Source organism: Numenius arquata, chromosome 3, assembly GCF_964106895.1.
Source record: "Numenius arquata chromosome 3, bNumArq3.hap1.1, whole genome shotgun sequence".
In the NCBI taxonomy this organism is placed as follows: Eukaryota; Metazoa; Chordata; class Aves; order Charadriiformes; family Scolopacidae; genus Numenius; species Numenius arquata.
This window is the reverse complement of record NC_133578.1, coordinates 171,902-183,935: the sequence shown is the minus strand read 5'-3', so window position 1 is coordinate 183,935 and position 12,034 is coordinate 171,902. Positions and strand designations below refer to the sequence as shown.

General features: G+C 47.7%; 1 protein-coding gene across 7 annotated transcripts in view; it reads left to right on the top strand.

Annotated features, from left to right (window-relative positions):
- Positions 1-704: 704 nt before the first annotated feature.
- MARCHF7 (membrane associated ring-CH-type finger 7) overlaps positions 705-12,034 on the top strand; it is a 32,205-nt gene continuing 20,875 nt past the window's right edge. For 2 of the 7 annotated variants that reach the window (XM_074144950.1, XM_074144948.1), the window contains exon 1: positions 11,453-11,599. In XM_074144950.1, coding sequence (XP_074001051.1) covers positions 11,453-11,599 — 147 coding nt within the window. Of the gene's footprint in view, positions 865-11,442; positions 11,600-12,034 lie in introns of those variants that run through there. The other 5 variants (XM_074144949.1, XM_074144947.1, XM_074144946.1 and 2 more) reach the window with 5 other exon arrangements.

The window sequence follows — 12,034 nt, the reverse complement described above, 5'->3', positions numbered from 1 at the left end:
AAAACACAACAGTGTGAGGTCTCCGCTATGCCCTGTAGTGGGCAGGGACTCCGGAAACCATCATTTTTTTAGGACTGACAGAGATTTTGCGAAAGCTTGGCATTTTCAGAATTTAGTAAGATTATCTCCTAAGTCATGGAAAATCTTCCCCTTGGGTAAAAATGTCTGCTAAAGTCTTGCTTTCAAGAGGACAAAACTGAAGTCTGAATACAATTAAAGTGAATGGCATTTCCATTGCGTTGCAGCTGGGGAGGCTTTTCCCAACGTCGCCCCGTCCCCAGGGAACCGAGACCAGGCCCTGGCTCCCGTGGCTGTTAACGGAACCGTCATTATTTATAAACCAACAGTGCAACTAGGAAGAGTATGAAGCATAGCAAGAAAACTCAAAACCTCTGCTTGCATTTTCAAGGCTGAACGTTGAAAGTCGATTCAAAGTGTGGCTTTTGGGATGTTTCTCCACAAGAAGAAAAGCAATTCTGTCTTTAACGTGAGGATTTTTCAGGCCGTGTTCACACTGCGGACTGCCGTCGTTCTGACCTCTCCACAGCTGAGGGGAGCCGTGCCCCCTGCCGCCCCGGGTCTCCTCCCGGCACCACGCGGGGTAGGGACCTGCCGCCCCCGGGCCGCCCTACTCACCGGCGGGCCCGGTGACTGGCCACCCGGCCATCCCCGGGCCCTCTACCGCCGCAGTTCTCGCGAGAGCTGGGCATGGGCGGGGCGCGGGCGGTGATTGACAGCCGTGCGGGCTCGGCGCGGTCGCCATTGTGTTTAGGGAGCGGCGGGCTCGGAGCGGCAGCCCCTGGGCCCGGCCATACGTGGTCCCTCTCGGTGGCACCTCCGCTCCTGGATGCCCGTGTCGTGAGGGTGAGTACAGGCCGCTTGTGGTGTCGAGAAGGGGAGGATGTTCCTGTATGGCCCAGCCCGTGGCAGTGCGCGGGGCGAGGGGGGAACCATTTTGTCTCGGGGCTGGTGCCCGGCCCCTCCACCCTTCCCTCTGCCGAGCACTTCTGACGGCCTCTGCGGGCAGCGGAGCTGTGTGACACCCGCTGCCCCCCATCCCTTCCCTCCCTCTGAGGAGGCGCTGCCCGGCGGGCCGGGGCAGAGGCCGGGGCTGCCCTTCGGCCTGGCGAGAGCCCCGGTTTGGCCTTGGCTTGGAGCGTGGCGCGGCCCTGAGCGTCTGGCCGGGCGGAAACCTTGCTGGCCGGGCCCGGAGAGGAGGGTATGGTGCCCTCCTTAGCGGCTCTGCCGAGCACCCGCTGCCCCCGAGCCTGCTGGCTCCGGTCTGGGGGACAGCCCAGCGCCATGGCAGCGGCTGCTGCAGCGTAGGCAGACGAACGGCATTTGTAAACGTTTCCCTTATTCATGGGACTCCTGAGAGGCTGTTGAGGTTTTTGTCAGCCTTCCTTGATTGAAGGTTGACAAAACAGCCTGAGCAAAGAATTGCGCAGGCTGAGAGAATTGTCCCTGAACTCCATCTTGTTTGTCATAAAAACGTGATTGTGAGTAAACACCGAGGAAGACACGTGATCACAGGGAGTCTTAGGAACAGCTGTGCATCAAACCGTGCAAAAACCTGTAGATGTAAAAGCTTGAGTCTCAGGTAGAAGTGTCACCGCATAGTTCCAAGATACAAAACTTGAATTTTGGAGTTGAGAGTGAAGCGTGTGCTTCTCTCTGGGGGTAAAAGAATGATACAGTTAGTTAGTAGAAAGCATGGAAGCTGTCAAAGGCTTCCCTTACTGGTAGACATGACTGCCTCAAATTGCCCCTCATTTCTCATTTGAGGGGTGTCAGGGCAGAAGAGAGGAGGAGTGAGAGGTTTTAATTTGAAATACTTGCTGTTTGTGTTACTTCTACTTTTTGAGATTACACAGCTTTCCCACAAAGGCCTCTTGGATCTTTTTATCTCTTGTCATCTCTATCCATGGCTAAGTTAGGTCTAGTTGATCTTTTATAATGTAGTTGGAGAGATGACAGATCAACAAGGGCAGGACATCTGAGCTGTATACTCAAAATAGGCTGTTCATCTCCACCTCCCGTTACAAGTTGGCCATCTGTTTCTCAGGTACAACTTTAAAGTTTGATTTCAGAACTTGTTTTCTTACCAGCTCTTGAGAGGCATCAGATGTATCCCTTATTCCAGGAGACAAGAGTTGTTTCCAGATTTTTCCATGAGGTTTTTATTGCTAAGTTGTGTAACGTGGCATGAGCTGATAAAGTATGTTGCTTTGATGAGAAGAGTCTTCTCACCCTGCTGTTTCCTTTCTCATCTCTCTGCTGTTGGATACCAGTGTGAGTAGAGCCAAAATGATGGAGAAGCCAGAAGTCTGTTTTGCCAGGGTAGCGTGTTGAGGTTGCTCAACAAAGGACACTGCAGGTGTCACACTTGAGTGACACCTTTCCTTTTTGGCAACAACAGGCTTTTAAATCAGGTTGATTTTTTTTTTTTTTTTTTAATTTGTTCCTCAGTGAAGTCACTTAAGTATCTTTTGGCCTCACTACCTTCAGGGTAAATTGAGGTGACTACTTTGTCATTATAGAACTCATTACAGCATGTTAATTATCCCTTGGGATTTGTTGAATTCCTGTGTGGGTAAACAAAATGTTCGAGGTTTTAATTTGAGTGTGCTCATTCAAAAAAACCCGTAAGATGCTGGTACTATAGAAGGGAACCATTCTCATTCTGAAATATCCTATAAAACCATGGTATTCCCCTTGCAGACAAGTCATGTGGCTTTAATAATATGATTAGGTTTGTTGGGTTTTTTTTTATTATGAGACCACTGTCTTGCTCTATCCTGTGTTCTGTGATAGCTTAGCACGTTTACTGTGGCCACCTCATTGTGGTACCATGATCAGCATAAGCCTTATATGTGTACTGGGTATGTTGAAGCCAACCATGAAGATGGTTGCTTCTCAAGATTCCAAGGTACAGTGCTTAAAATGGTTTTCAAAGAACTCTGGACAAAAAGAAAAAAGCCCCAAAGAAACTGGAAGACTTCTTACTAGTGTTGGTTACCAAAGTTGAGATACCTAGTGTCTAGTTTTATCTATCTAATATATTCAAGGCAGTCTGTGTTGACTTCAGTTGCATATAGATGCTTTTCATGATTTCTGCCAGTTGGATTCCAAGTAAATTTTATGATGGATGCCCAGAAATTGAAGAGTTCTTGTGTAGTGGTTGTTAAAAAACGATTAATCTGAACAACATGCTTCACGTCACTGAACCTTTGTTGAAAGGCAAAGATAAAATCCAGTTTCTTCAAGTAGAAGTTCTTTGCCTAGATCATAAAGCCTTTTTTTCCAGTACCTTTCCACCTCTGCATCAAACAAGACAGAGCTCCTCTTGTCAAATGTCTGTTCTTACACAACTCTGATTCATTTTTATAGCAGATCCTTCTCATTTGCTGGCTGAGGCCAGGACTGCAGATGAAATGTACGTTTGTATTAAAGAAAGTAATTATTTTCTAACATACTGACTTTATCTTGTTTTAATGCATTTTTTGTGTATAGTTTCTGCAAGATTTATTTACTTAGCAAAAGAACATATTACATAGATAGTATCATCCAGACATACTGAGGTTGAAATCACAACCTGTGCTAATTTACAAGATTAAACTGATCGATAACATTATCCTCTTGGGGTTATCCCCCCCCCGGAGGGGAAAATTAGTCTTGTACCTTTTAATGTATTTTTGTAGAAGCAATTTGCTAATCTTGGAATCCGTTTCAGCTTCTACAGATAGTTGGCTCTGGTGTCTACAGTCTTCCACCCAGTCCTTCCCTATCTGGATGTTACTGTTTTGTGGATAGCGCATAAGCAATTTTATTACTTGGAGATGATCTCTAATTTAGTCTTGAAGTTCTTAGAACTTCTTACACTTCTGTCTCTTTCCCTTGTTCATCTGGACATTGCTTTCTACTGGTAGGAGCTTCCATCCCTTCTTCTAGAATCCTTGTGTATTCTGCATATGTCTGTGTCTGACTTTTGTCTACATTATTTAATTCATCTGGTTTCACACATATCTGAAGCAAAGTGATCCTGAAACAGGATGATCCATAATGGAAGTGATAATGCTGGGCTCTTCGTCAAGTACTTTTTTTTTTTTTTTTTTTTTTTTTTTTTTTTTTTTTTTTTTTTTTGCGACAGAGACCGGCTCCAGGGCAGGTAAGACTGCGTTGGGGGAGGGATCTGTAGCTGAAAATCCCGACGAAAAGCTCTCTTGAGGGCTTTTTGGACGCAGGGCAAAGCCTCCTCCTCGTGGTCGAGGCTGACAGGCGTGGGCGGGCTGCTGACTGGCCTGGGCGGCGCCAGCACCTCCCGCGGCCTATTTAAACGGGCCATCAAGGCGACTAACGGTCATTTGCGACAGAGACCGGCTCCAGGGCAGGTAAGACTGCGTTGGGGGAGGGATCTGTAGCTGAAAATCCCGACGAAAAGCTCTCTTGAGGGCTTTTTGGACGCAGGGCAAAGCCTCCTCCTCGTGGTCGAGGCTGACAGGCGTGGGCGGGCTGCTGACTGGCCTGGGCGGCGCCAGCACCTCCCGCGGCCTATTTAAACGGGCCATCAAGGCGACTAACGGTCATTTGCGACAGAGACCGGCTCCAGGGCAGGTAAGACTGCGTTGGGGGAGGGATCTGTAGCTGAAAATCCCGACGAAAAGCTCTCTTGAGGGCTTTTTGGACGCAGGGCAAAGCCTCCTCCTCGTGGTCGAGGCTGACAGGCGTGGGCGGGCTGCTGACTGGCCTGGGCGGCGCCAGCACCTCCCGCGGCCTATTTAAACGGGCCATCAAGGCGACTAACGGTCGGACAACAGCGTCCTGAACCTCTGCCCTTGTACAAGGTAAGTTCAGTTTCTTTCAGTAGTCACACGACTGGTACTGAGCCTCCCGCTGTCTCTTGATAACAGACCAGAAGCTATGGTTAGAACTAGGTCACAGGCCGTTGTTAAGAAAGCCGTGGGCACTCAGACAGAGGCCCCGCATAAACATGTGGGTGTCCAGGCCTCTGGCTGCAGGGAGTGTCGGGGCCTGGCCCTTGCCATGGAGGGGAGTGGAGACAACACCTGTGTGAGATGCGAACAGGTGAATGATCTCCTAAGCCTAGTGATTGAGCTGAAGGAGGAAGTGGGAAGGTTGAGGACCATCAGGGAGTGTGAGAAGGAGATAGACTGGTGGGCCCACTCCCTGAGTGTAAGGGAACATGTTGGGGCCCCACATACACCAGAGGACCCCCTCCCCGCTTCTCACACGGCGGTAGAAGGGGATCTCGGAGAGGAGGGGGAATGGAAGCAGGTCCCCGCTGGGCGAAGCAGGCAAATCTCCCTGCCCCTCCCACCTCCCCAGCTACCCCTCCAGAACCGATACGGAATCTTGGAGGAGGAGCTGGCTGATGGAGAGGAGGATGGAACATCTCGGCTGGAAACACCAGAAAAACCAAGGGTCCTGCCTCAGAGTCGGAAGCGGAACCCTCGACGGCCTCCCCCACACTCCCAGATACGCTTGTTTGGTGATCTGGATTTTGGGGATGAGGCGGATGACACTGGAGATGATGAACTCCCCAGTGAGGCTCCCTGGATGAGTCACCCACCCCCGTGCCTCAAGACTTCAATGACTAAGAAAAAAAGAAGGGTCATTGTAATCGGTGACTCCCTTTTGCATGGTACAGAGGGCCCAATCTGTAGGCCGGACCCGTCCCGCAGGGAAGTAACTTGCCTCCCTGGGGCCAGGACTAGGGATATACTAAATAAAACTCGCACCCTGGTTCAGCCCTCGGACTATTACCCACTTCTGATATTTCAGGTGGGCCATGATGAAATAAATACTAGAAGCCTCAAGGCAATGAGGAACGATTTCAGAAGTCTGGGGCAACTAGTCAAGGGATCAGGAGCACAGGTTGTGTTCTCTTCTATCCCACTAGTCACAGAGCAGGATGAAAGGATAAATAGGAAAAAACAACGGTTCAACTTATGGCTGAAAGGCTGGAGTAAAAGCCAGGACTTTGGATTCTTTGAGCATAGGCAGACTTATAGGTCACCAGGCGTGGTTGCGGCAGGTGGGGAAAGCCTAAGTCAAAGGGGAATAAGGATATTGGGACAGGAGTTAGCATGGCTCATTAAGAGGGCTTTAAACTAGATTTGAAGGGGGACGGGGTTGGAACCAGGGTCACTGAAGTGGTACCCGGGAGTAAACTAGAATCAAAAGGGGAAGGGGAGGATACCAGGCCCATTGGTAACGAGCCTGAGGGGAAAGAACCATGGATGGGGGTGAAATCGGGTGCCCGGCTTAAGTGCATCTACACTAATGCACGTAGCATGGGCAACAAACAGGATGAGCTGGAAGCCATTGTGCAGCAGGACATCTATGATGTAATCGCCATCACAGAAACATGGTGGGATGATGGTCATAGCTGGAATGCTGTGATGGATGGCTATAAGCTCTTCAGGAGGGATAGGCAAGGAAGGAGAGGTGGGGGTGTGGCTCTGTACGTTAGGGAGTGTTTTGATTGTATGGAAATTGATTGCAGCAATGATAGAGTTGAGTGTTTATGGGTAAAGATGAAGGGCAAGGCTAGCAAGGGAGATCTGGTGCTGGGAGTCTGCTATAGACCACCCAACCAGGATGAGGAGGTAGACGAGGCATTCTATAAGCAGCTGGCTGAAGTGTCTCGATCGCCAGCCCTTGTTCTGGTTGGGGACTTCAACCTACCGGACATCTGCTGGGAATACAACACAGCAGAGAGCAGGCAGGCTAGGAGGTTCCTTGAGTGTATGGAAGATAACTTCCTGACACAACTGGTAGGTGAGCCAACCAGGGGAGGTGCCTCTCTAGACCTGCTGCTCACAAATAGAGAGGGACTAGTGGGAGATGTGGTGGTCGGAGGCCGTCTTGGGCTTAGTGACCATGAAATGGTCAAGTTTTCAATTATTAGAGAGGTAAGAAAGGGGGCTAGCAAAACCTCAACCTTGGACTTCCGGCGGGCGGACTTCAGCCTTTTCAGATCACTGGTTGGAAAAGTCCCATGGGGGGAATCCCTGAAGGGCAAAGGTGTTCAGGAAGGCTGGATGTTTTTCAAGGAGGAAGTCTTAAAAGCCCAGGCGCGGGCCATCCCTACGCGCTGTAAAGCGAGCCGTCGGGGGAAAAGGCCGGCCTGGCTGAGCAAAGAGATAGGGTCACAGCTTAGAGAAAAAAGGAGAATTTATGACCTTTGGAAAAAGGGGCAGGCCACGCAGGAAGATTACAAAGGTATAGCAAAGTTATGTAGGGAAAAGATTAGGAAGGCCAAAGCCCAACTAGAACCCAACCTGGCTCTGGATGTTAAAAACAATAAAAAGAATTTCTATAAATATATCAATAGCAAGAAGAGATCTCGGGAGAACCTCCATCCTCTACTGGATAAGGGAGGTAACATAGTAACCAAAGATGAGGAGAAGGCTGAAGTCCTAAATGCCTTCTTTGCCTCTGTCTTTAGTAGTAGGATAGGGGGTTCCCTAAATATCCAGACCCCTGAACTAGCAGGCAGGGGCGGGGAGCAGAGTGAAGCCCCTGCAATTCAAAGGGAGGTGGTGAGGGACCTGCTCCAACACCTAGATGCAAACAAGTCTATGGGACCAGATGAGATCCACCCGAGGGTACTGAGGGAACTGGCAGAAGTGCTTGCGGAGCCACTCTCCATCATTTACCAGCAGTCCTGGCAAACTGGGGAGGTCCCGGCCGACTGGCGTCTGGCAAATGTGATGCCCATCCACAAGAAGGGCCGGAAGGATGATCCAGAGAACTACAGGCCTGTCAGTCTGACCTCGGTGCCTGGGAAGATCATGGAGCAGATCATCCTGGGTGCCATCATGCAACGCATGAGGGACACCCATGCGATCTGGCCCAGCCAGCACGGGTTCACGAGGGGCAGGTCCTGCTTGACAAACCTGATCTCCTTCTATGACAAAGTGACCCGCTTGCTGGATGAAGGAAAGGCAGTGGACGTTGTTTATCTGGACTTCAGCAAAGCCTTTGATACAGTCTCCCACAGTATCCTCCTGGAGAAACTGGCTGCCCATGGCTTGGATGGGAATACCCTCTGCTGGGTTAAAAACTGGCTGGAGGGCCGGACCCAGAGAGTGGTGGTGAATGGAGTTAAATCCAGCTGGCGTCCAGTCACGAGTGGTGTCCCGCAGGGCTCGGTACTGGGGCCAATTCTCTTCAACATCTTTATCAATGATCTGGACGAGGGGATCGAGTGCACCCTCAGTAAGTTTGCAGACGACACCAAGCTGGGTGGCAGTGTTGATCTGCTGGAGGGTAGAGAGGCTCTGCAGAGAGATCTCGACAGGCTGGATCGATGGGCCGAGACCAACGGGATGAGGTTTAACAAGGCCAAGTGCCAGGTCCTGCACTTCGGTCACAACAACCCCAGGCAGCGCTATAGGCTGGGGGCAGAGTGGCTGGAGAGCTGCCTGGCAGAAAAGGACCTGGGGGTGTTGGTCGACTGTCGGCTGAACATGAGCCGGCAGTGTGCCCAGGTGGCTAAGAAGGCCAACAGCATCCTGGCCTGTATCAAGAACAGTGTGGCAAGTAGGGACCGAGAGGTGATCGTCCCCCTGTACTCGGCACTGGTGAGACCCCACCTCGAGTACTGTGTCCAGTTTTGGGCCCCCTACCACAAGAGGGACATTGAGGTGCTGGAGCGGGTCCAGAGAAGGGCAACGAAACTGGTGAGGGGTCTGGAGCACAAGTCTTATGAGGAGAGGCTGAGGGAGCTGGGGTTGTTCAGTCTGGGGAAGAGGAGACTGAGGGGAGACCTTATTGTTCTGTACAAATACCTAAAAGGAGGCTGTAGAGAGACGGGGGTCGGTCTTTTCTCCCAAGTCACAGATGATAGGACAAGGGGTAATGGCTTCAAGTTGCGCCAGGGGAAGTTCAGGTTGGATATTAGGAAACATTTCTTTACTGAAAGGGTTATCAGGCATTGGAATGGGCTGCCCAGGGAGGTGGTGGAGTCACCATCCCTGGAGGTATTTAAGAAACGTGTAGACATGGTTCTTCAGGGCATGCTCTAGTGTCCAAGATTACTGGTTTGTGGTGGGGTGCTGTGTGGGTGGGTGATGGTTTTTGGTTTGGTTGTTGTGTTGTGTGTTCAGGTGGTGGGTGGTGGTTTTGTTTGTGGTGTTTTGTTTTTTTCTTTTTTTTACTGTTGGTTGGACTCGATGATCTCTGAGGTCCCTTCCAACCACTACGATTCTGATTCTGATTCTGATTCTGCTTCTACTTATTTGCACAGGATGGGATCCATTATTCTGTGTGTCTGTCCCTTACGGTTTGTATCAGGGTAAAATGTAGATAAACGGTGCTTTGGATGTCAGATCTCATCAAGACCTACAGCTGTCCTGTCCAGCATACACATGAGTCTATGTTATTATCTCACTAATTTAGCTTCGCAGTTTGCAACTTGGAATAGTCACTTTTTCCCACTCGGTGCAGCTTCAGACAAGCACTAGACTTGCAGTGCACGTTATGGCGGATTACTCTAAAGCTTAAATTAACCATCATTACTGTGTCTTATCTAATGTTACAAATATGAAGAAATATGATTGTTACATTTTATTGCACAAATGATCCACTTGAAATGGTGTAGCTTAGATTATTAGATTTGTCTTTACTGAATTTCTTTTAAACTTCCATGATTGACAGTGTTCTTCTGTACTTTGGAACATTGCTTAGAGCATTCTTATCGATACAGTTGTGTTTGCATCTTTGAGAATTGCATAGATTTGCTCAATATTTACTTAGGGGTTTAAATATGATCTGGGAAACGTAACAAATTTGTGATTTCAGGTTCCTAATCCACAGTTAGGCAAATGAGAATTTCAGATGCCTGAACTGATCTTGTTTACTGATGATGTCTCTGGCAATAGCCAGAGTGGGTTGCCAATGTGTGAAGCATGGTCTAGAAGCTGGTGTGCTTTTCCATAATAGAACCCAGTAGCTCTTCTGTACACAAATGTAAACATTCACTTAAACTTAGTATGCTTTATGTTATAATTTTTTCTCCAAAATAATAATAATTAAAAAAAATTCTACTTGCAAGATCAAGTATTTAGGCTATTTTATGTTGTGACCTGTGTTGTAAAGCTAGCAACTAACATGCACCAGAAGAGTGCTTAAAAAAACCTTCCATTAAGGAAATTAACCTCAGCTCTCCAACTGTTAGGCCAATGGAGTTCTGTACAAACTAGTTGTTACCAGGTAGAATACGTAACGCAGCATGACTCTCAGCTAAGATTAAAAGCCCTGAGTACGTGAACTCAACTTGAAACTGCAGCCAGACATGAGATACCTCAGGATTGGTGGAGCAGCTTTTCACAAGCTGTGTTACTGATGAGCACGGCTGATGCGTGGGAAAACAAATGTGCTGTACTGATTGATAATTTTGGGGGTTTTTTGATACAGCTTATTCCCGTTCTCAGAAGGTTAGGCCAGAATTAAAAGTGGTTCAAGAAAACAGATAGTGCCACTTCTGAAAATCACCTAGTACCAATGGAGTTCTCGGCCATCGGTTTTAGAATTACCACGTTGTTAGTTATCATGCTACTCTTCCCGTACAACACCACTGTGGATACTGCAGTTCTCTTAAATATTTTTATTTATTAGCTACGTTTTGTGGTCTGATTCTGTCTGTACCATCCTGAGGAGGAAGAATCTGGGAGTGTTAGCAAAACAGTTAGCTATCTGTGTAGAGGTTTTGAGCAATGTTAAGTCAAGTCTCTCAAGGACAGGAATGACCACAGGATCACTTCTCATGCAGAAAAGGCACCAGCATTTCTTTTGAAATGCCTAGAAATACCAAAAGAGCAAAAAAACACTCAGCGACTCACCAGTAACTTTATATATACCTGTGAGACAGCATGTGCTCTCATGTATGCGTTAATTTTCATGGGAGTTGTCTTTGGAGAAGTTAATATTTCTTTGGGGCAGGTAGACTGCAAATGTGGGTTTTTTTTTTACAAGAGGGTGAGGTTTCATAGTTTTGACCCTGAAGAATAAGTCTGAGCGTAGTTTCTGCAAGTGTTGAGATGCAGCTCACTAACAAAAAAGTAATACATGAATTAAAGAAATATGAGGACTCTTTCCTTGACTCATCTTAATACTAGTGCTGCTACAGAGTCACACTTGGAGTATAATAACAAGAATATGTTATAATAGTAAGAATAGCAAAAGGGGCTATGTTTCTGGTTCTCCAACGTGGAATGGGAGGAGATATAAATAAGAGGTTACAAAACTAGGGTAAGAACTTAGTTCCCCATCTTACTGATGCACAGTTGGACCAAAGAGCTGTGTGAATTTTGTATGTATGAGTCATATTTATGATACACTCAGAATGATTTGTGCATGTTTTGCATGTAGGTCCCTGCTTCTAAAAGAAAAAATAATCAGCGTGTCCTTATACAGGATAGAAAGAATGGAGTCAAAACCCTCAAGAATTCCTCGAAGGATATCTGTTCAGGCCTCCAGCTCTTCACTAGGATCTAGAACATTGACTGGAAACAGTTTAGCTGGTGCATACAGTGTGAGAGAATCTTCCCGGAGATTAGAATCTGGATACCAGGTAATGTGTTTTGTTTCTTTACATAAAGTATAAATAAATTTAATGTCTGTTTTTCACCAAGAAAAACCCTAAAACATGGACAAAAGGGAAATACAAGGAAAAATCCCGCCCAGGGCCTTGCATTTCTGAACAAAGCCCTAGATTTATTCTAAAATGCGAGGATTTAATAACCAGGCCCATGACAGTATTCTGCAGTATCATCTGGTAGTTCTAGGTTTGCCATCTTTACCTGCATTTGTTTGTAGCTGCACGTTTAAAAATCAGCTGTTTGATGAATGAAGGGCATCTGGACACTATGGATGTGTTTTGGCACTAGTCACTGCAGTCTTAAATCTGGGCAAACGGGGTTTTCTGTTGAGGGGAGGTGAGGATTTTGTTTGAATTGTGAAGTGCGTAGGGGGTTACGCTTCATGTGTGGATGATGCAGAAAGTACA